Source organism: Thermobia domestica, chromosome 14, assembly GCF_964235325.1.
Source record: "Thermobia domestica chromosome 14, izTheDome1.hap1.1, whole genome shotgun sequence".
Lineage (NCBI taxonomy): Eukaryota > Metazoa > Arthropoda > Insecta > Zygentoma > Lepismatidae > Thermobia > Thermobia domestica.
The window spans coordinates 1441638-1466054 of NC_137467.1; the positions used below are offsets into that span (position 1 = coordinate 1441638).

Consider the following 24417-nt stretch of genomic DNA (forward strand, 5'->3'; position numbering starts at 1 on the left):
TACATGTTTTACGTAATTACATGCCTACAATAATAGCTGCACTTAAAAATTTTGTACTAAAAACTTGTAAATAAATATCTAACTAAAAGAACATTTTACTGGAAATAACTTATCAAAAAACATTGCTTTTTGGCATGTATGCTCTCCACAGATGTATTTCTTGTATCTGGTACTTGTAAACTTGGTTTTAGGTTCTGATTTCACGACCAAAACCAGTATCTTCCAGCATTACCTTCGACAGTTGCAGATTACTGATGATCTGGAACTCCATTGCTCTTCGAACTCTCATTTGCAGTTCACGAGGAAGGTTTATCTTCGCTGCTCTGGACTTAGAGAGGTAGAAACGGAAGATATACGGAGAGTCCGCACATGTTACCAACTTATAACGATGAATTAACTTAAAAAAACCTACGCCCGGAACGTGAGACCGTGCGCGAGTAACGCAGGGTTAAATTCAAATAGATATTGTAAGAGAAGGACGCAGAAACTTTTCAAACATACTGTAAACCCATTATTCCCATGCAAGAAACCTGCATATCATTTAGTCAATCTACAAACTTCCAATGAACAAATACTCTTACCATAAGACCATAGATGTTATCTGGTCTAATTATTATGAAAGTTCATTGGTTTTAAACTTATTCCAATTGCTGTGAAACGAATTCAATAAAAAATGCTTCAGTTTATTACATGTAACTAATGTCCTTTATTTTCATTACTAATATGCATACATATTTGTTGCGAACGATTATAATTACTGTAGTGGGAAAATTAGTGTTTATTCGTCATGCTCCTTCACCTTGAAGTCCAGCCAATAACAGTTAATTTCGATATCGTTTTCGAAACATTTGGATCTGAAAGTGTAAAGTTTCCCATAAACAATAGGGAATTGGTCCTTAAACTTTCCGATGTAGTATACGAACTCTGGATCTGGACACTTCTTTATCTGTAAAGAAAAGAAATTAAGTTCTGTATTATGAATTTAAATTCATATCCGAGGTTGATTAAAAAGTAAAATGAGGAGATTGTATGGTCTTATTTTATTGTCCACTCACATAGCCTACCTATATACATAACAGCGTCCCCATCAGGAAGTCGCGGTCGGCAAGAGAGATTGTCGCCGTCGGCTGGAGCAGGACGCCGGTACGCAGCCGGCACCCGTCCGTGGCGGCACCCCGATCTACTTGCTCAAAGTTGCCGACCTTATGGTGAGGCGGAAACTGGTCAAAAATCGTAAAAAAAATGCCCTCGGCAGATGCGGCAAAACAGTCGGAAAGGCCCCTATCCGACCCTCTCTCGACCCCTTATGCGGTCCCTTTTCGACGGCGGACCCGGCGCATTTACTGTGTCTTTCCGGCCGCAGGAAAGGTTCTCTTCTCGATGTCGGCTTCTGACCTCTTGCCACCGGCGAAAAGTGGCCCTTTGCCAACTGGAAATCAACCCTTCAGGAAGGCAAAATTTTCATCACCTTTTACAGTAGTCTTGCCTAAGTCTTCCTCCATGCTATGATTTCTCTTTCTGGCTCGCCTACCACTCAGCTGCAGCTACAATTGCTCATACTGGCGTTCTAGTACATAGTTGCACAAAATTCACAATGCTTCCGCGACAGTATATTTGCACTACACATATCATCAAGTTGGCAATTAATTAGTGCTGCTGAGGTTTCACTTAAATTAAAAAAGAAATGTTATTATACAACACATGATTACGTTTAAGAATATTTCTTTAACCCTGGAAAGCGCAATGGCGGCCTTAGGGTCACCCTTGATTATATTTCATATTTAATTTTATTCTAAATATTCTTCTATAGAGCTGAAGTTTTATGACATCTTATAATGGGTTTTGGGTTGCATTGTGAATACATTATTTTTTAATACTTACTTTCTATTTCAAAATATATTTATTAATTTAATTTTCCCCAAATTTGCACTGTGGGGTCCTAGGAGGCTGCTATTGAAATTAATTGGTTTTGTACCTACAATATGTTGTTCAAACAAGTTCTGTGTTAGAATACTGATAGCATTACTATTTATTTTATAAACATTGAGGTAATTCTGCACTCTTGGTAGTAATATACTTATAAAATAGTATAATTATTACTTCATATTTAAAGTTTGCGCAAGCCTTTGCTATGGTTGTGAGAGTTGCAGTGATAGTGATTCGCACAGTAAATCAAATGCTTTAGAAAATGTGAATAATGACGTGGAAATATAAAAATATGAATAATGACTTAGTTGTTCTGACAGAAGTGAGTGTGAAATTCAGGAGCCTTCAAATTCAGTCAATGGACAACCTTCCAACACTGGTGATGCAAGTTGTGTTCCAAAGATGGTAATGTATGGTCGCTTACTCCATCCAAAGTGTGTCAAGTAGGTCACAATATTGTACGACCGACTCCAGGACCACGTCAGGGAACGTTCTGTGGTTCACGTCGGTCAGCCGTTGATTTATTTCTAACACCAGTCATTTTGGAAGAAATAAAAAGGGCGGACGAGCAGCAAGTAAAAAGTGGAGAAAGGAGAGATACTGGCTTTGTTTGTACTTCTACTTTTAGCAGGTGTGGACAAGAGTTGAGACGTTTCTTTTGACGAACTTTTTCATAATTCGGACTCAAATCCTCATTATAATGCAACAATGTCAATGAATAGATTCAAGAGTATTCTAAGATGTGTACGCTTCGATGATAAAACAACACGAGACTTCCGAAAGAAAACTGAGAAAGATACTCATATGTACAATATCTGGAATTCTTTTATTCGGAATTGCAAATCTGTTATCTTGACTGATACATCACTTATAATCGATGAACAAGTGATCCCATTCAAAGGTAGGTGTTCATCTACCCAATATATGCCAAAAAACCTTCAAAATATGGACTGAAAGTGTTTTCGCTATATGGTGTTCACTCTGGTTATGGTTTTGATGGGTATTTCTACTGTGGTAGAAATATTGAAGAGACAGTGGAAAAGGGTCTTGCATATGAAGTTATGAAAGGTTTGTGTGATGTCTCATTCAATTAGATATCAAGAACGCAATATAACCACAGGTAATTATTTTACAAATGTTACCTTAGCAGGGTATTTGCTCACGAAGAACTTATCAGGAATTGGAACGATGAGAAATAATAACAAGTTTTTACTCCAATTATGGCACCATCCAAACAACGAGCCATTTATTCATTCAAATTTGCTTTTTCTGACAAGGTTGCCATGGTTAGGAACAAGAATGTTGTTCACACTACAATCATGAATAAAAGTGCAAAAATTGTTGACAGTAATGCAAAGAAGAAACCGGGAATTATCAACTATTAGAATGATAGTAAAGGAGGTGTGGAATTGATGGACCAGTCGGTTCGAGAATATTCCTGCAAGAGAAAAACAAGAAGGTCGCCTCTGGCGCTTTTTTTATGAATATATTGGATCTTGCTGTATTAAATTGTTTTATTGTATACAGTTATCATAATCCATAATGGAACGCGAATGTGCCACATCGCAGAAGGATGTTCATCAAGGAACTTGCATACGAATTGATACTACCCTTAATGTTGACGAGAGCATCATCTTCTAGTTTGTGGAAAACTTGAAGATATATATGTATATATATAAGAAATGAACAGGGGCCTGTCAGGCCCCAAAGTGCAAAATAGATTGTAAAAAGGGAAATGCTTTTAAGGGTTAACTCTTTCCGGATCCTGGCTTTTTAGACTTTCAGTCAAGCAGCTACTGTATCGACACTATTTATCCTAGGATCATGGTTCATACCTCATTCTCTTCAGAATAGAGCTGGCTTTCAAATGGTACCACTTGCATGCTCATACCATATACCAGAAGCGGGAAAAATGTCAAACTGAAAGTTTCGGAGGGATTTTTTTCTCAAACTTTGGCCCCCCCTGGACCTCCCTGTGTCAACGTAGCCATCTAAAAAAAATCTGAGAAATAGTACTTGGTATACTGAATGTGTGTGCCAAATTTCAAGTTTCTATCTTGAATAGTAAGGGGGGAAGAAATTTTACCAAAAATTTCCCACCATGCCCCAAATTACCACAAAACACTATGATCTCAGGGAAAAAATTCCTGAGACATCCCTAATTACCCTAGGGTCATGTGTCGCCCATATTCTCTTCTGAATAGAACTGCCTTTCAGGCGGTACCATTCACATGCCTCCATCATGTATCTAAGGTGGGAAATTGCAGAAAAAAGGGATTTTTTGGTCTAAATTTCCCTTTTTCAACTTTTAGCCCCTCTGGACCCCCCTGTTTTAACGCAAAGATCTGAAAAAAATCTGATACATACTACTAGGTAGGCTGAATGTTTGTGCATAATTTCAACCTTCTAGGTGCAAAAGTAAGCCCGCCAAAAAAAATATACCCACCATGTCCCATTTTTCCCTATATAGAAGTATATTTTTTAAAAAAATCCCTGAGACGTCTCTAATTACCCTAGGACAATGATTCGACCGTCATTCTCTTCAGAAGGGAACTGCCTTTCAGACGGTATGACTCACCTGTCCCCATCATGTATGCGAGGCGGGAAAATGACGAGAAACGGGATTTTGGGGGTAAAAATATCCCTTTTTACACCACTTTGCCCCTCTGGTTCCCCCCTGTTTTAGCACTGACATCGGAACAAAAAATCTGGTAAATACTACTTGGTGGACTAAATGTTTGTGCAAAATTTCAATCTTCTACGTGGAAAAATAAGCCCGCCAAAAATATTGAACATAGGCTTAGAAAATGAGAAAATAAATTTTTGACTGATGACGTCATCACCTCCTATGTCTGGACGCAGGAAGCTCTGAAACCATACGTAAGGTCTTCTACAAGGCCTCTGGACTTGGAAAACAAAAAAAACACTCTGACGAAAAAGCTCAAATAGAAGAGAAATAACGCAATATACCATGAAAAACGCGTATGGTACAAAATTGTACCAAGGATCCCCAAAGGGTTAAATACAACTATCTTAAAACTGATAATGCAACACTTACACGATATATGGCCGTCGTCAAATGTTATAGGTTGTCGGGCAATTTGAAGCGAGATCCATGGCACACATGAGAGGTCTTATTAATATTCTCTTTAGATCACATTTGTACAAGAGAAGTTAAAAAATATGCTTTTGCTAGTTTTTTTTTTTTTTTTTAGAAATATTTTACTTCGTGAAACATTACCTTAAAATTCAGTCTTGAGTGTCTTAATGACGATTCGCAATTGTTTTTCTTTCTCTTTATGAAAGCTTAGTAACAGAAAGCGAATGTTAATTTTAAGGACCACGGTGGGTTAATGGTAGAGCCTTCCCCTCTGGTGCACTGGATCGTTGGTTCGATGCTAGCAAGCGCCAGGTGAACTTTATGGTGGACAAATATCGTGTGCATGGGTTGTTCTGTTCCCCACTACTTACTTTATTGCACCGTTATCTTCCATCTCACTGAAAATGACAAATAAGAGTTCTTCAGGATATGATGAAGTTCCTGATAAAATTCTAAATGAAGTTTCTGATAAGCAATGCTCTTATGAAATTGCTGATATATTATGCTTCATAGTAAATAATTCATTTAGTAGTGGCGTTTTTCCTGAGGCATTGAAGCTAGCAGTTGTTAAGCCCTTATATAAAAGTGGCAAGAAAGATCTTACATCGAACTATAGACAAATATCATGTCTGTCTACCTTCTCTAAACTTTTTGAAAAACTTATGTATATAAGACTAGTTAGCTTTCTAAATAATTTTAACTTAATATCTCCTGTTCAAAATGGCTTTAGATCAAATAAGTCTACTGAAACTGCTCTTTACTCCTTTCTCTATTCTGCTTTAAATTCAATAAACGCTAAGAAATATACAACCGGCATATTTCTTGATCTTAGCAAAGCTTTTGATACAATTGATCATCAAATTTTACTTAAAAAATTGCAAGATTATGGTATTAGGGGAAATGCTTATGAGTGGTTTAAATCGTATATAACCAACAGAAGGCAAACTGTTGAAATTAACTGTCGAACTCGAAACACTCAGGGAGTAAGCAAATGTTATTCAGATACCAAAGAGTTAAATTTTGGAGTTCCGCAAGGTTCCATCTTAGGTCCTATTCTATTTTTAATATATATAAACGATTTGACACAATGTTTAGACTCTGCTAAAATTGTTTTGTATGCTGACGATACAAATATATTAGTAACTGGAGAAACTTACGTTGAGTTATGTAATGCAGTAGATTCCACCATGTCTGCCGTCAGTGACTGGATGGATAGAAATAAACTAATACTAAACACAACAAAGTCTTCGTGCATGTGCTTTCACGTAGTAAAAACGAGATAAGAAAACGCCCTTGTGTAACAATTAATGGCAAAACGTTGAATTACGTCTCGGATATCAAATTTCTTGGTCTTTGGGTGTCAGATACATTAGATTGGAAAATTCACATTCAAAAATTATCTAGTAAATTGGCTCAAACCTGTTACATGTTAAAGCTTTTATGAAATAGTGTCAGTCAGCATGTTCTGCTCACAACTTATTTTGGACTTTTTCATTCTAAATTGAAATATGGTATTATATTCTGGGGATCTACTGCACTGCTAAATTCCATATTCGTTTTACAAAAGAGAGCTTTAAGGTTTATGACCGGAAGTAAACCTCGAACTTCTTGTAAACCTGTATTTAAATTTCTTGAAATCTTACCTCTTCCATGTTTATATATATATGAACTAAAATTTGTAAGAAAAGATATACAGATAGGTACAAGCAGCTTCCGGTTAAACTCAGATATTCATATGCATAATACTAGACAAGCGTCTGATCTTCATGTAGAGTCCTCACGTTTAAAAGTACATAAGAATAGTACATTTCCTATGGCAGTGAATATTTATAACAAGCTTCCTTCCACTTTTAAAAAGAATACATTCGGTTTCAATAACGCAGTCAAGTACTACCTACTCGAGCACTGTTTCTATTCTGTAGAATAATATCTCGCCTGTAGTAAATAAGGTTTAAAGTATATATATTTTGTATATCTATAATGTAAGGTTTTATTAACTGTTATGTTGTTTTATATCGATGTATGTAAATTAGAATAATGAAAAATTGTACTTTTTTTTTTTTTACATAAATTCACACTATTTTAATATTGCATGTAGATTTAAATGTATACATATGTACACATTCAGTGTTCTTATAACATGTCCAACTCTTACGTTACGTTGTGAACAATTTGTATGAAAAAGGATGAAAATAAATACAATACAATACAATAGTATTTACAGATCGTTTAGTAGTATTTATGAAACTGTCTTTGTAAATTTTTGAAATTCCTGATTGGTTATGAAATACTTAGTAAAGTTCAAGAAAGCACTGAAAACCTTAGGAAAACTCTTAACATGTAATTCCAGAAGTTTCACTTCAAACTAACTTCTTTTGATAAATGTCTGTTACAATCTCTCATGGTTATATGGTTAGAGTTCGTGTCTTTGGCTAATGTGACCAGGGTATGATATCCGATTAAAGCTCATGTGATTTGGATACCATTCCAAGTTCATGTCTGAAACCTACACCATTAAGAGTTCTGTAGTTCAAAAACCTCTTCTTTCATTTTGACTTTCAGACACTGAGATACATGTGTACGCTTCTTGGTTTATGGTACGACTATTAGAAACTATTTCCTTAGTTTGATTATAAATAAAAACCTCATGTTACTAAACATATATTTTCTAAAAAAAAAAAACTACATTTATGTCGTTCTCAATTTCACTTATTCCAGAGAAATAATATTGGTACTGGAAAACATATTGAATACTTGTAGTGCTTTACATTTTTTCAGTTTAACGTCCCATTATTATGCTCCGAGGCTAAGGGAGACGGTAAAGATGAAGGAAGCGATTCTTACTTGTAATTGTTGTAGATGCGAGCTTCTCGTGTGGTTGGCTGAACTTACGGTAGACTTTACGTCAATCAATCAATAGTATGCATATATGCTCCTTATAACACCTCAGTACAAGGCATACAGATCCTTTTGTATGAAATAGAAGGCAAAAGTATTACTATGGCCCTCAAAACCAATAGCAAAAAAACTAAGAGCATGTGGAGAATATGAGAAAATACGTAGATCATTAAATATATAAGTTTCCCTAAGCTGTAAGATATTCATTTTTAAAGATACATTTGTAAACTACATTTACAGATACATTTGTAAGATACATTTGTATGCATTTTAAGATACATGTTTAGATGGGTCCTTCCTCACCCCTCCACATAATTCCAATTAAGATTCGAACCTTTGTCTCATGGTTGTACCAATTGTCAAAACCGTTTTGAAGAAATCAAGGCATTGGTTGTTTAAGCACTCCCCTCACATCCTGCTTCACTCCTTCGTCTGTTTCGAAACAGTCAACTTGCAATGCATACTTTAACACCACAAAATGATTGGAGTAACTCGGCGCTAAATTGAGACTGTATGGAGAGGGGGACAGGCGTACCTACTCTAATTCTTCATTGTTGTGTCTTGTTTGCGTGCTGGGTGGTGGTCGGAACATTCGTCAAGAACAAGAGACTAGATCGCTTATGTCGAATTCCGTTTCTCTGAAGAAGAGTTCAGGTTTGACGTACGCGACCTGGTTGTCTCTCAACTGGTGATAGGGAAGTGAAGCAGAGTGCTAAATACTCAGAGCCTTGACTTTTTGCAAAGGGTTTGTACAAATTGGTGCAACGGTGAGTCAAATGACTGAATCTTACAAGGGACATCACCCAATTGTCCGGCTCCGATTTCAATGAAATTTTTGTTGCTGATAGAGGACACGTATTCATTACTTGTGATAACAGAAATTTTTGCCATGGTGCATGTTTTCTATTTTTTAAAATAATTTTTAAAGGTTGTGATGTGGTTAATAGAGATTACTGCAGAAGTCCCTTACTACCCTTTGTAAACGGAGTGTTAATGAAAGAACAACCATGTAGATACGTATAGGGCCTAGGGAAAAGACGTATGGTACATATGACCTTGACGGCAGCCATCTTGAAATCCGCCATTTTGAATTAAAGTCAAGTTTTTTAAATGTGAATAGGTTAATATGATACATAATTTCGGGCTAGAATTTAATCAGGAAGACAATCGTGAAGTTAGTTTTAAGATGCGCTCATTTGGTGGAAAGTTACAGGCACATTAATTGTTTATACTTACTATGTACGTAAGTCTCTTACCTCCGCTTCTCACCCGCGTATTAATGATAGTAAGTGGATAAAGGTTTCGGTAATACATATTATGCCTAGAAGAAAGTGATAGGATAAGAGTATCATTGACGGCAGCCATCTTGAAATCCGCCATTTTGAATTAAAGTGAAGTTTTGAAAACTGAAAAACCATAGCATGTGGCACCAAATTTAATAGTAAATTTTCCCCAAAAGCCAATGGTATGCTTCTTTCTGATCTATAGTTAACAAGTATGAATTTATGACTCTTCTAATGTGCACGAAACGTCCATGATTCGATCTATCAAACTGGCAACACTCCTAATTTTCACCGCATGTTTTAAGATTCCAACTCTCACTTTGCAATTATTTCCATGGCTCATGTTTTCTAAATTTATTTCATTTTTTTTAAGAGTTGCGATTTGTCAGTTCATGAATAGTGTTGGGATAAGCATCCAGCAATCTTTCTGAATTTTGAAGACTTGCCATGTAATTATTAATTTCCTAGGCAGTGTAATTATTTATTTTAACCCAGAGTACATGAGGAATCTAAGGACCTATGTGATGTAAGGAAATACAAATGAAATTATAAGAAATTGGTGTAACACGAACTCAAAATTATCATGAAATGTAGCCTACATGTTGCGCAAACGACAAACAGTATTTTTTAAAAATAAATACAACTTTATAAATTTAAAGGAACAGCAGCAATGATAGAAAATATCAAAGGGACATAATATAACTGTTTCCAACACACTGTTTGTACCATGCACAAAATATGAAAACAGGTAATTTGTTTATAAAGAGGTGTAACTTAATCGGATTCCCGATCAATACTGATTATAAATTTTAGAAACATGAACCATCGACAACAATCGCTAGAAAACGAATGACTTTTTTGTCTGACTAGCTAAAATATTGCCATAGAAAATAAATAAATAAATAAAATAATATACAATAAACAAATAAATATAAAACAAAACAAAAGACCATTGATTTACACAACAATCATATTTCGTTTTCTTTTTTGAAGTGAATTTTCATTTGATTTCTCGTCTCATCTACTATCCATTAGAAGCTACGTCTCCGGTATTATCTGAATGCAAAGTTGGAGTTCTTTCGTTCTGCGATGATTCATGTCAGTAAACGAGTTTTTGAAGGGCAGGTATAGGAAATAAATAATTACATTGCCTAGGAAATTAATAATTACAAGTCTTCAAAATTCAGAAAGATTGCTGGATGCTTATCCCAACACTATTCATGAACTGACAAATCGCAACTCTTAAAAAAAATGAAATAAATTTAGAAAACATGAGCCATGGAAACAATTGCAAAGTGCCAGTTGGAATCTTAAAACATGCGATGAAAATTAGGAGTGTTGCCAGTTTGATAGATCGAATCATGGACGTTTCGTGCACATTAGAAGAGTCACAAATTCATACTGGTTAACTATAGATCAGAAAGAAGCATACCATTTGCTTTTGGGGAAAATTTACTATTAAATTTGGTGCCACATGCTATGGTTTTCAGTTTTCAAAACTTAACTTTAATTCAAAATGGCGCATTTCAAGATGGCTGCCGTCAATGATACTCTTATCCTATCACTTTCCTCTAGGCATAATATGTATTAAAGAAACCTTTATCCACTTACTATCATTAATACGAGGGGTTAGAAGCGGAGGTAAGGGACTTACGTACATAGTAAGTATAAACAATTAATATGCCTGTAACTTTCCACCAAATGAGCGCATCTTAAAACTAACTTCACGATTGTCTTCCTGATTAAATTCTAGCCCAAAATTATGTATCATATTAACCTATTCACATTTAAAAAACTTGACTTTAATTCAAAATGGCGGATTTCAAGATGGCTGCCGTCAAGGTCATATGTACCATACGTCTTTTCCCTAGGCCCTATACGTATCTACATGGTTGTTCTTTCATTAACACTCCGTTTACAAAGGGTAGTAAGGGACTTCTGCAGTAATCTCTATTAACCACATCACAACCTTTAAAAATTATTAAAAAATAGAAAACATGCACCATGGCAAAAATTTCTGTCATTACAAGTAATGAATACATGTCCTCTATCAGCAACAAAAATTTCATTGAAATCGGAGCCGGACAATTGGGTGATGTCCCTTGTTAGTGGGAATTATGTGAAGAGGTGAGAAAGGATACACATACACATGTACATATAGTTTACAAATTATCTTAAAAATATTTTTTACACCTTAGGAAAACTTGAACGATCCACGCATTACATTCAGTATAAAATTAGAGAATATATATAGATATTAAACTGTAAGGAGAACACCAATGACAAACCATAGATTTAACCAAGTAAGAAATTATTTGCGTGGAAGAAAATTACATTTGAACTTGAGGCAAACTATTTCAAAATCTACAAAATGGACCGCTTCGATGAAAGTTGCGTCTATGAAAAGGGGATATGTTTCAGGAGAAACATTAAAAAATCATGTTCTTTCATGTTTACAACCAGAAACATAATTATGAAACTTATTATCTACTGCTGATGGTAAATAACAGTCTCTTGATACGATTTACATTGGATGTTGATGTTTAGTTGGAAAATTTTGATTTTTGACTTTGTGGTCCATATGAGAGGGAAACTGGGACTGGAAACAGACTACACACGTGTTGCACGTTCTAATTAAAGCGTAGAAACTTAGTAGCGCCTCTACTGGTCACTTTCATTAGTAAAATGTTCGTTATTTGTTATTTACTCTCATCTTTAGTTCTTGCCTTACAGTTATTCTGAACGTCATTATATTGATAAATTGCTGTATTACATATGCTAAATTTACCCTTGAAAGTGTGTTCCAGTGTATTCAGTTTTTATATTCATTCTTATTCTGGATATTGTGATAATTATTTCGATGTCAAATGAAGTTACAACTACTTGATGAGTTGAATTTTTCGCTGCAGTTTGAATTGAATTTGTTGTAGATTGACATAGTGGTTATATTATGTATTGCTTTTAAGCTTGTATGGTCCTATTAGTTGTGCACTATTTAGGTTTCTTGTACGACCACGTTCCAAATGAAGAATTTGGTTTCCTTTTGGCTGATTTTCGTTTTAATATATCTTGTACAGTTTAATGGATATCATAAGGTATTATACAGGGTGTTTCCAAACAACACCGACAATGCCTACACCAAGATAAAGCAAAAAAGTCTAGACCAACATGGGTGCACAAATCCTTTCTTCAAGAATTATAGGCTGCCTAAAACATGAGAAAATGATTTTTAAAGATTCATAGGTCCAAAACTATGGGAACTACCACAATCGGGTCAAGACTTCACTTAGGAACTGCTATGTGCCCTATCCAAAAATTCATGATTGACAATCCTAAGATACTCACCCAAAAATGTTCATAGAGGGAGTTCGGTTACGGACATATAATTTGAAGTACTCCCAACTACCTCTATAAAAATTGTTGCGTAAGTACCCCAGAATTCTGAAACATGCAAATTTGGATAGTGCACATACTAGTTCATAAATGAAGTCTTCACCTGACTACGGTAGGTTGCATAGTTTTGGAGCTATGGACTTTTAAAGTTTTTTTCATGTTTTTGGCAGTCTATAACTCAGAAAGGAAGTATTTGTGCACCCAGGTTGGTCTATACTTTTCTATCTTATCTTGGTGTCAGGCCTTGTAGGTGTTGTTTTGAAACACCGTGTATATAATTGTATTGCTTATTCTTTGCTTTATTTAATTATACATCTATTTACCAGAACTTTTGAAGAAAGTTTGAATTAAGTATAGAAATGGGAAAATAATGCACGGCTTCATATGCTTTGTGAATTCAAATTAAAACATTCTGAAGCCCACGTAACTGCAAAACCAATGCTAATTTGTGGAGGATACTGTTAATGAATGTACAGCGAGACGCTGGTCTGAGAAATTCTGTTAAATAGATATGGACTAAAAAATAAACATTATGGAAGTCTAAGAGCGTCCTCTGTGATGATGATAAGAATTTACAAATTTTAAGATGACACTTCCATTACTGTTTGAGGACTCGGTGCCAAACTGGAAGTTGGCAGAGGCTCAGTTTCCAAATTTCTTGCAACAATTGCGAAGGTGAAAAAGCTTGATCAATCAGTTTCTCATGAGTTGAAGGAAATGCACATTTGGAGATGTATACACAATCGAGTTTTAGATAAAAAAAAGAACTCAGTCGCTCTTACCCTGAAAGTGTATTGTTTCCTCACTCACCCTCGCCTCAAAATGCATTGCGCCTCTTCATCACTTTCAAAATGTATTTATTTCCTAATTTGTCTTTGCCCTGAAAATGTACCTCCTCCTTTACTCATCCTATATTTCTTTCCCTTACTAACCATCGCTTTTAAAATGTAATGTGTTCTTTATTGTTTCTAGCCCTCAAAATGGATTGTTTCCCTCGCTGGCTTTCAGCTTTAAAATCTTTGCCTATCCTGACCCTCTCTTGTGGTGGTCCTCAAATATATTGTCATCTCGGCTTCACTTGCCCTTGATTTCATTTAGTAAAATGCTGTAGAGTGAACCGGCCGTCTTTGCTCCTAACCAGAGCTTTAGGAATCGACAGTGCAAGTGGGGTTTGAATTACTTATTATTAATATTTATATTACTTATTACTTATATTTATATTACATATTACATATTACTTATTATTTATATTACAGTTATATTGTTCTTCATTAAGGATCTGACATTTGTAAATTATGAAATTTCAGATTAGTAGCAATAATGTTTTCAACCACAAGCATTGTGCAATGCAAAATATGGTAATAGCCAGCTTAAACTCGATCCTTGAATAAAAATGTCAAAGAGATTCACGCAAACAATGGCGTACTAATCACGAACATGCCACTATGATAATAAGCAAAACTTAATATGTGTTATTTTCTATGATGAAATGGAAGAAATTAGTACGCCTGCTACTCTTGTAACGGTATTACACTTTATTGGTATTGAGAAGGCCAATCACTTTTTTTTTTTTTTTTTGAGGAGAGTTGGGCGCGAAAATTCAATCAGAGAACCATATATACATGTTGATCCACTTATGTGGCTTCTGCTTCTATCACTGGCATTAAGCTTCAACTGTTAAATCTGAAAAATAGTTTGCTGATTGAAGTCTCCGCGTACCTTTCTGCACCTCTTCCAATTGGCTGATTTACGGGTCCCAAAATACCTTCCTGCGATAGGCCGTGAATGGATTTGTTACGTTATTACATTTGCTACTTATATGATATACGTTCTATAGATTAACACATTCACTAATACACTCGTGGAAATATATATTCTTTTGCGGAAAACCACGATGCCACATTATCAAACCAGATAAAGAACTCATTACAATAATAAAATATAAATTATTAAGATTTTCTATGACCAATTGCATGCACATATCCGGAGACTACCAATCAGTTTACATAAGAATGCTATAGCATGGTAACGTGACACGTCTCCGCACCAAAGGGTTCCCCAAGTAAAGCTGCGTGTGAAATTTATTTATTGACGAGACTCAGAAGTTAAAACATTTGTCAATTAAATTAAATTGATAAAACAGTTAGCAGGCCTGTAGGCAGAGAGGGAGTAGAACAGTGCTCTCTCCTATTTAATCTTAGCCTCCTCCAATACAGAAAGGTGAACACAATATTGAAATAATATATAAAAAAAAAACTAGCTTAGTGCATTCTGTAATTTTATTTACCAGATTAATTTTAGCAAAGTTTTACTGTTTTTTGCGTAAGATGACATACTAATTACTGGATGTAGAAAACATTTTTTACTGGCCATTTTTCATCCTAAGAATTTCAAACTTATGTACCATTTAATTGTACTATCTCAAGCATGTAAACATGAGATCATATGAACTTTCGAAGCAGAGATGCGTCGAGTTACTTAACATTAACTGGGAACATAAATAAGAGTAGGTCTGTAGCTAGGAAACAGACAGAGAGGTTTAGGAATCTCTGAGTCCAACTTTAATTCCCATTAGAGCTAACTTCAGCCCCTGAACTTTTCAGTTATTTCTTTAGTATACATAAATATGCATTCGAAAAATAAAGAATCAAGAATATAAGGTGAATAGGACCTGAAGCTCGGTTATAAGTTCTATAATAAATAAATAAATAAATCAATAGTTTTATGGTGTTTGTTGATGTGTGTTATTGTCCCCTCAGTAATAATTTCTGCCCCCTAAGCAATCTGTCTGGGTACAGGTCTGACAGTTAATATGTTATTTCTGATTTAATTCTATACTTACTGGATCCACTGGACACACTATATCCCTTGCTTGCATGGCCTCTATTAACAGTTGTGCATCATCATTGTCAGTGTCCTTGTGCTCTTTTGCATCCTCGCAAATGTTCTCTCGAACTCCTTCCGCAATACATTTTTCATTCTCAAATACTCCCTTTCCGCTTTTCTCACGTACTTCGAATTCACACTGAGAAAAAGAAAAAGAAAGTATTTTAGTCTGGGAAAAGCGTTTTGGGATTCTATGGAGCATATTTGATTGGATTATACACTTTAGGGATAGCGCAGTTGTGTCTGAAAATCAACCCTACCTCTTTTACCTCTTTTCTCTCCGAATTTCTCTAAATACGAAGGTGAATCAACATAATATTAATATCAATTTGTAATTGCACTTTTAACATAAATTTCAGGACGCAAATAAATTTGACCTAAATTTTAAACATGCTAATGCATGCATTTACGAGAAACATTTCTTCTAATTACATATATTTGTGTTCTAGTTTAAAATCATTTCTTTTCAGAAGGCTATAGAGAGATGTAGAGAAAACTAAATACATAGAAAGTGATCGACATCGTAATACTGTAAATTATAGATGGGTTAAAATATCAATTAATACTTTCGATAAAGTGGATACTTTCAAATATCTAAGATCAATATTAACAGACGAAAATCATGTCCACGAAGAAATTAAAAGTTGAGTAAAAGCAGGGAGTTCGTGTTATTATTCAGTTCAAAATGTGTTGTCGTCGCGAATTCAGTCAAGGAATTTGAAGCTTAAAATATTTAAAACGATAACCATGCCTGTTGTTCTGTATGGTTGCGAAACATAGACACTTATTCTGAGCGACGAACGTAGACTAAAACTATCTGAGAACAAGATTCTGAGATGAATATTCGGACCCAAAAGGAACGTGATGGGGAATGGTGGAAACTTCATAACGAGCAACTACATAATTTATACGGTTCACCAAAACATTTTCAGTGTCATCAAATCTAGGAGGCTCTGGTGAGGAGGTCATGTAGCCAGGATGGAAGAAAGTAGAAACGCTTTCAAAGTCTTAACTGGAAATTCAATCGGGGAACAACCATTAGGAAGACCTAGACGCAGAGAAGAGGACAATATTAAGATGGATCTAGCAGAAATAGTAATATGAAGTAGAAACTGGATCCAGTTGACTAAGGATAGAAATCTGCTAATTATGGATTGCTTTTTTGAATGCAGCATTGAACCTCCGGGTTCCATGGACCACAGAGCTAGTAATTATAGAAGGATAAATTTGAAAATCGTTTCGTCGGATTCATCATCCTTGAATTAGAACAAAAGTTTAATTAGAAGCTTCTCTAAGTGTGAGTATTTTATGAATATGAGGATTAGTTCTTAGAATTTAAGTTTGTTAGAAGCGGAAAATAAATTCGAAAATTGTATCATGAATCATTCTACACTGTTAAAAATGATTTACTCAAAAATGAATACATTTTACTACTAAAAAAATTTGAGTAAATTTGTCTCAATTTGGAGGAGAAAATAACTCAAAAAATGAGAATGAGGAAATTTAGTTGCATATTTGAGTCAGAGACTGGTTCTCAAAAACGAGTAATAATGTAGTCTTAAAAAATATTGTTTTATGACATAGATATATCATTGAATATCGTGATATATAAAAGACAGTTTGCAAATGCACGACTATGGAAAACAAGTACGAACAAGCTAACATAAGACCACAAAAGTCCTTTATAATCCTGAACTATATGTTCTCATTCTGGCTGATGGAGGAACTACCTAGCGGATGGATAAAGAGAAAGTTAGAAGGCAACATGGTCGACAAGTGTTGTTTACTAACATCATAGGATTTCGCAGGTAAGTACTGCTAGCACCATGAATTTAGTTTTAAGTGTGAATGCAACATTGCTTGTGTGCGATCATTGTAATCGATTGACGGTTAATCACGACAATGCATTATTTTCCTTCGGAAATCATGAGTAATGCTTCTAGGTACTGGTTCCCAGATAGAATGCCCGGAAGCCTCACTCTATGCTTCTGGGCATTCTATATCTTAGACAAAGTTGTTGTGTTAATGATACGCGATTTTCCAATATATTCAGTAAATTGTTTACTTTTTTTTTTGATGAATTGGGGCGTGCAGGTTTACTTTTGGCGCAGCACTCTAAATAACTGTTGGAAAAATACAATTCTTTTAATAATTTCCTTCTTATTGTCCCCTAAAAGATTTGTGGTGGGTGACATGAAAATAACTCACTTGCAGGCCCGTATCCACGCGGGGGATCTAGGGGGTCGGACACCTAAATTTTTACTGCCTGCCTAAAATGTTTACGGTAGGCTTGCAAATGAACTATAATATGGTTGGATTCCCCCCCCCCTACATTTTTGGGCTGGCTACCGGCCTGCTCACTTGCACAAATACAATTTCAAGGGACCACCAGAAGTATTAGTTGAAAAATTACAATTCCTTTACGATTGCCATATAAATACGGATTCCGTATCTGTTGCATAAAAGCTGCAATGCAAAAACACAGGCATTACTCGAGCAGACTGTTCTATCAAGTTTTGACAAATTTCTTACATTCTCAGGTTGGGTTAAAGTTTTTTTTTTTTTTTTTTTTGAGCAGCACTAAATAAGAAGCTCCAGTACTACATACAGATTAACTTCAGAAGGGCTCAATGTAAATACAGTGTGGACATATGGCACAAACACGAACGAACTTGTGATAGGTGGCAATAAAAGCATGAATGCTATCTAACCGAGTCAGTGCAGGACGAACCTGGTGGCACTGTTCGTAGGTTTCTTTAAGAAAATTTCCCTCGACTGACACAAACTTTTCACTTTATCAAATTTTCCGTTGTTAGTTGAGTGTCCAATACCTATGACAGAAGTTATGTAATAATTTTAATTTAGCTATATTAAGGGAACTACCATCAGTGGCGTCATTTAGGGGGCTGGGAGGGTTAATTGCACCCCCTGAGATTGAGATTTATATAGATTTTTTTGAATAGAATAGTAGTCAGTGAAAACGCAAAATTTTACTTATATCTAGGGGTCTTGCCCTCCCACAAGCAAAATCTGAAATGACGCTTCTGCTACAAACCACATTTGTTTTATTCATTTGCTTTTTTCTTCTATTTATACGTTTACTTTTTGCATTTTTTTTTTACAAAAGTATATACACAGCCAACAAAATGAAGTATAGTGAAATCTTTCAGTTTAACATCCCACGATTATGCCTTTAGGTTAAGGGAAACGATAATTAAAGCAAGTGAATGATGATGGAATAAAGAGAAAGTGGGAGGAAACGGGAGTACCTCGAGAAAATCCAGAAAATCCACGAACACAATGTTGTTTATCACAAGCTTGCTTGGGTGAAAATCGTACCAAGGAAAACATGCACCTGAGGTAAGCGCTCCCCACTGAGCCACCGTGCACCCCACCAGCTAACAATGGGTGCAAATTATGCTACTTGCAGGACACACAAACTATTGCAATTGTATTGGTTTATTTCTGAATAACAAAGAACAATTTAAGTAGTGATGTTCGTTAATCAGTCAACTAGAGAATTCCCCTGAATTTTTCACGTTTTATCGAAAAATTCCCTTTTTTCTTTTGCTAAATTTACCTATGAAATTTCCCTAGATTAGGGAACTTTCCCGCAAACTACGAACACTACGGTAGCTGTTTCAGCTGAATTACTTATTGTTTAACACGGGTGTTGGTTTCGTTACTCATCGGGAAGTGTGGGAGCCTGAAAAGTGAAGGTAAGCGAGTTGCACAGAACGTTAGTTTTTTCGAGTTTCATGTCAATTCGTTCATTGTACCTACTTTTGTATTATTATTCATACGTCTCATCAATCACTGTCTCCCTTTACTGTCTGGTTAGATTCTTTGGCTTGGTGCAGTTTAACCTGGTTAATGTCTTGTCCGTACAATGCTGGGACTTTATACTGGTACATTTCAGTCAGGATATGAATCTGACAGTACAGTGCTTTTGAATCCGTCTTACCAAGGGCCGAGGTTGGTGCATAGTGTCCTTTGTTCGATCCCAACTTCCGCTAAGTGAACTTTGTAGTAGACAAACACCGTGTGCGTGGGTTTTCTCGGAGTTCTCCCGTTTCCTCCCACTTCTTCATTCCCCCATTTCCTTTATTTCTCAAGTGACAAATTCATCTCTCAAAATATCGCTATTATCCCTGCGTACATATGAAAGAAAAGCACCTTGTTTAAGAGATACAGCTTTTTTCAAGCTTTTTTTTATATTCAACTACTACCTTCGTTTTCCCTGTAATGGAATCTACAATTAAAAATCTGCCTTGACAAGATTCAATACTTATGACTACTATGTACTATTCTACTCATCCGCCCCGCAATTTCCTTGTACACGCCCCTGGATGGAAAAGGACTAGTCCCCAAAATCCAAGTCTATCAATCAGTATCATATTTAGTTATTACTTCAATTAAACAAAAGTAGGCTTCGGAAGAAACCAATAAACTTCTGATTTTCTTTCCCATCAAAATAAGAAATAACCATTCTCATATACAGCTTTACAAAACACACGACCTCATTGTTTCGGGACTTCGGCCTTCAAGACTTCAACCTCTGTAGCATACAGAGTCTAAATGTAAGGCATTATACTGAAACTTTGATTTCATTTGTTTCATTTGAATGTTTGCAACGATATGATTTGGCAGGATTTTTAATAGTAACGAAATGCTCCTGGCATTTATCTTTTATTCTATCTTTTATAGTAGTCAGTATTCTAATCGAAAAAATTTCGGTAGCCCCTACTACCTTCCTCATTAGAGTTGGGAATTTTACAAGCAAAGCATACATGCAAAACTCTACGATGACTTCGTGAGAGGTGTAATATTTTCCGTGTGAGTTATTCGTGCAGCTGAGAAGGTAGCAAGCGCTACCGAAATGTCACGAATATAATACTCAATACTAAAGAACACGAAGTAAACTGAAAATATTTCGAGGTTTTGAGGAACAGATTTACACGTTTAGCTCGAAAGTTTAGTCTTATTTCAGTGTTTTATCAGATACCAAATTAATATAAACCTAATTTTATTAGGTAAAAATTTATCATACTAATTTCGGGAATATCTGACTTATTAGTTGTACGTACAACCAGTAACAGCACGATCTGCGTGGTTTTACCATAATTTACTTTGCCTGAACAAGATGCTAATTGCTACTTCACATTATTCATGTATGCGCATTTCTAACATTGCAGTAAAACATTATGACAATGAACCACTTTGGAACTTTATGACTAGAAAAAGGTAAAATATATTATTTAATAGAATATATTTGTATAACAATTAAATCTTTATATTTCAGATCAATGCTGAATTTAAAAATTTGTTCGGCGCGACAGAGTCTGTTTTCAATGTCATCTGTTTGGGAGTGATAATTTTCTTTAAGGTTTCGCTAGAGAAAGTTCTTGGTGAGTAAGATCAAGTTTTCGTGTATATTTATCATATTTCAGGTTGCATGTATAAATATGTACAGAAGAGTCTTATTTGTCATCAACACAACCCTACTTCTGGCAAAGCACCGATTTGTTTTTTTTTCTTTACATTACCTTTTTATAGTGTCTTTTCACAAACATTGTTTTATTGTTATAATTCAATCGCAGAAAATAGTAGCTTTTATATGCTTTACTTTGAGAAGTAAAAAATAAGTCAATATTTTGAAACACGTAATACCTTTTAATAAACTCAAAATTACACATCTTTGGCTTATTATCTTCATGTCTTAAGACAGTGATGGGCAAAGCATGGCCCGCGGATTAGATGTAGCTTCTGAAACGTTTCCACCCAGCCCACAACGTGATTCATTACCTGACGAATATAACTTCACTTCTGAGAATCAGTGGATTATACTTCCAGCCAAATTATGAGAAATGTTTAAAAATGCATTCACAATACCATTTATCACATTCCCCTTCATGATCTTTCGAGTATTAATAGAGCTTGGTTTTACAAGTGATACAATCACTGTTGTTCTTTTTTAAAATTATATTGGCCCACCTATATATATTTTTTTGTTTTTCTTTCGCCTGCGGCCCAAAATGTTTCCCCATCATTGTGCTAAGGAATATAGCAATTGTCTAGGACTTTAGAAAGTAGTACACTTTAAGTAAAACCCTATTTCAACTCATGGAAGTAGTTTTTGAATAATTTAGTGTGATTTACATTGTACTTCAAAAATATTTTGGCAGACAATAGCAATATCTACTAATTCCAAACATTATTACATATTGACTTAGTCATATTTTCTCTCTATAGCAATCAATTGCGCACTACATTAGTTCCATTTCTACTACCACAAAGTGTAATCATACGTAAGAAAGGAGCTAAAATAGTAAGGAGAAGGCCGGCACCTTACAGGAGCCACGAATATGTCATTGGGACACATAATTTTTGTATACCTTCCTGATTAGGAATATGTCCATTATCGTTCAATTGTAGTCATAGTTTCATAATTACAGAGTTAATACATTTACTTTCCAGGTTATACGTTTTGGAAATATATTAATAGAAGGATGGTTTTATAAATAATTTGATTTGCATACTAATGGATGGTTCTAACGTCATCTGTATATGTAGCAGGGTTGGCAAAAACCATGGCTTTTATTGAAAAAAAAAACATTTTTTTTGGTTTAAACCAGGTTTTTTTGGTTTAAATCAGGTTTATTTGGTTTAAATAATTTGCTCTATATATTCATATCATATATGGACAGAAATAAGTTTGTTTCGCCTTGATGTTATTATGCAACAGCCGGGTTATGCTGGAAGGGGTCACATAAGCTTAAAGCGGAATAAAAACTGTTTCTCGAGTTACATCCGAGAGAAATTGTCCTCCATTTGAACTCGGAACCAGGACTAATTGGCCACAAATGCGATACCTCTGCCGACTCACTCACGAAGGAATCCTGATAAAAATACGTTGTACTGATCTTTACATGCTTCTTAATATAGCTCTCAAGAGTCATTTCAGAAGGACAAAAAGATAAACAGTTGCACAAGTGAAACCATTATACTGAATTACATATGGACAATTTCAAAGTAGTATGGAGTACAGAAGAACTAATTTAATTCAAGTTAGTTAACAACGACTTTTATTGGTCCAAATTAAAGTAATACAACGACTTAATTTGCAAATCACAAAGATACGAATTATTTGAGTCCACTTTGGCTCAGACTCATTTATACATAAATAGATATCGAAGAGACTTCTCATTTCACTAAATGCCTCTCGTGGGGTCTGTATGACCCTCCCCCCCACACAAAAATTACGGCATTTCGATGTATTTTATCAATAGTAAACATTGAAACAAAACAATATTTACAATGTTTCTTTGATTGCAATTACATAACAATAATAACTATTGTTACAATACAAAAAATCACAAAACAAACATTTATAAACTCACATAAAATAAGTTGCTTTTGTAGTATAATCTTTTTGAGTAATGAATGGGGAATTTAGGTCTGAATATAATACGAATAATATACGGGAGTGAAACGTGATAACCCACAAATGTGTGTTCATCAAGATTTTACAAACACTTACACTTTTACGAACATTTTCGTTTTTTGGTTTAAACCATGGTTTAAACAACCTTGGTTTAAACCAGCCAACCCTGATATGTAGTCATTAAGTTTCCTTTCTATGAATAAAGAATCTGTATTTTCAAGCAGTGGTGTAACCAACAGGCTCCCGGTATTTAAGTTTCGGAGTATAACTTTATAATGTTTGGATGTTAAAAGCACTTTGCAGAGTTCCTCCGTGGCTAAGCGGTTAGCTTACGCGCCCTTGGCGCGGGAGACTCGGGTTCGATTCCAGGCGGGAGCTCATGTGGTTCGGATTCCACGTTAATCAATAGGTCCACGTCTCACATAGTCTCGCTGCTGAAAGGGACGCTAAACTGACATTCAACAACATTCAAAAGCACTTTGCAGGTTTCATATTACTGCAAGAGTACTCTGCCTTATAGGAAAAAGAAATCACGGAACCAGCTATAATAGATTTAGTGAATTCTACTCGGAAAATGTATCGCCTTTTGTTGCAACAACTAACAAGTTTCCGGTGAGTAGTGAAGAAACAATTTAGTGAAATTTTAACTTGGAATTAGCCAATTATTTAGTCGTAGATAACTTCCAATGTTAGTAGTGTTCTGGATTTGTGTACTTCTTTGCAACTATATCTCACTTTGCCTCTGACGAAGCCAATCCTGAGCGATCATTCAGTACACTAAAAGCCATCAAACTTTATATTCCTTATGTTTAGAAATATGTGAGCAAGTTCCACAAGTTTTGACGAGTTTTCATATGTTAGTTGTAATGTGAACGTTAGGAAGAAATTATTTCTGCTCTTGTCTTTGAGGTGAGCGGTCCCAGGTTCGACAACTGGTGGGGACGCTCGGCCGAAAGAGTGTAACAGCTTTTTCAGACCTGCTATCTTGAGTGAGTCTTTCTTGGGTTTCCTTCATTCATACCATTCAAATGCCGGGATGGAGGTACCTACTATAATGGTCCCAGGCTGCTTCCTTCCTTTCCCAATCCTTTCTTCCTTCCCTTTCATCGTATAGTGGGCTCGCTGAGGGACGTCATCCTTCATACGGGATGGGCTAACATGGCCTTAGATGCCGACAGCCCAGAAATCTAATTCCTAATTCCTAGAAATTATTTCTTTTAAGAAACTTTTTAGTCCCATGTAATTGGTTAATAATAATAATAATAATAATGTGCAATTTTTGTATATTAGCAAGTAGTGTCTGACTAGATGTAAAAATAACTCTACTACTGTATAAATTTTACGTGTGCCATGAACGTAGAAACAGGAATAGCCCTTTTAACATTTTCGCGGGTGGAGGAGGGCATGCATTCTTAGTTACGCTTCTGTTCTCAATTCATTCTAGTAATTCGTTTAACAATTGCTAAGAAAGTAGAAATCGAATAACG

General features: G+C 35.3%; 1 protein-coding gene across 1 annotated transcript in view; it reads right to left on the reverse strand.

The window, feature by feature from the left end:
* Positions 1 to 699: 699 nt before the first annotated feature.
* LOC145670547 (uncharacterized) overlaps positions 700 to 24417 on the reverse strand; it is a 42152-nt gene continuing 18434 nt past the window's right edge. Inside the window, exons 3-4 of the mRNA XM_081739352.1 lie at positions 15443 to 15625; positions 700 to 946 (exon numbers count right to left, since the gene is read on the reverse strand). Coding sequence (XP_081595478.1) covers positions 779 to 946; positions 15443 to 15625 — 351 coding nt within the window. The 3' untranslated portion in view covers positions 700 to 778. The remainder of the gene's footprint in view (positions 947 to 15442; positions 15626 to 24417) is intronic.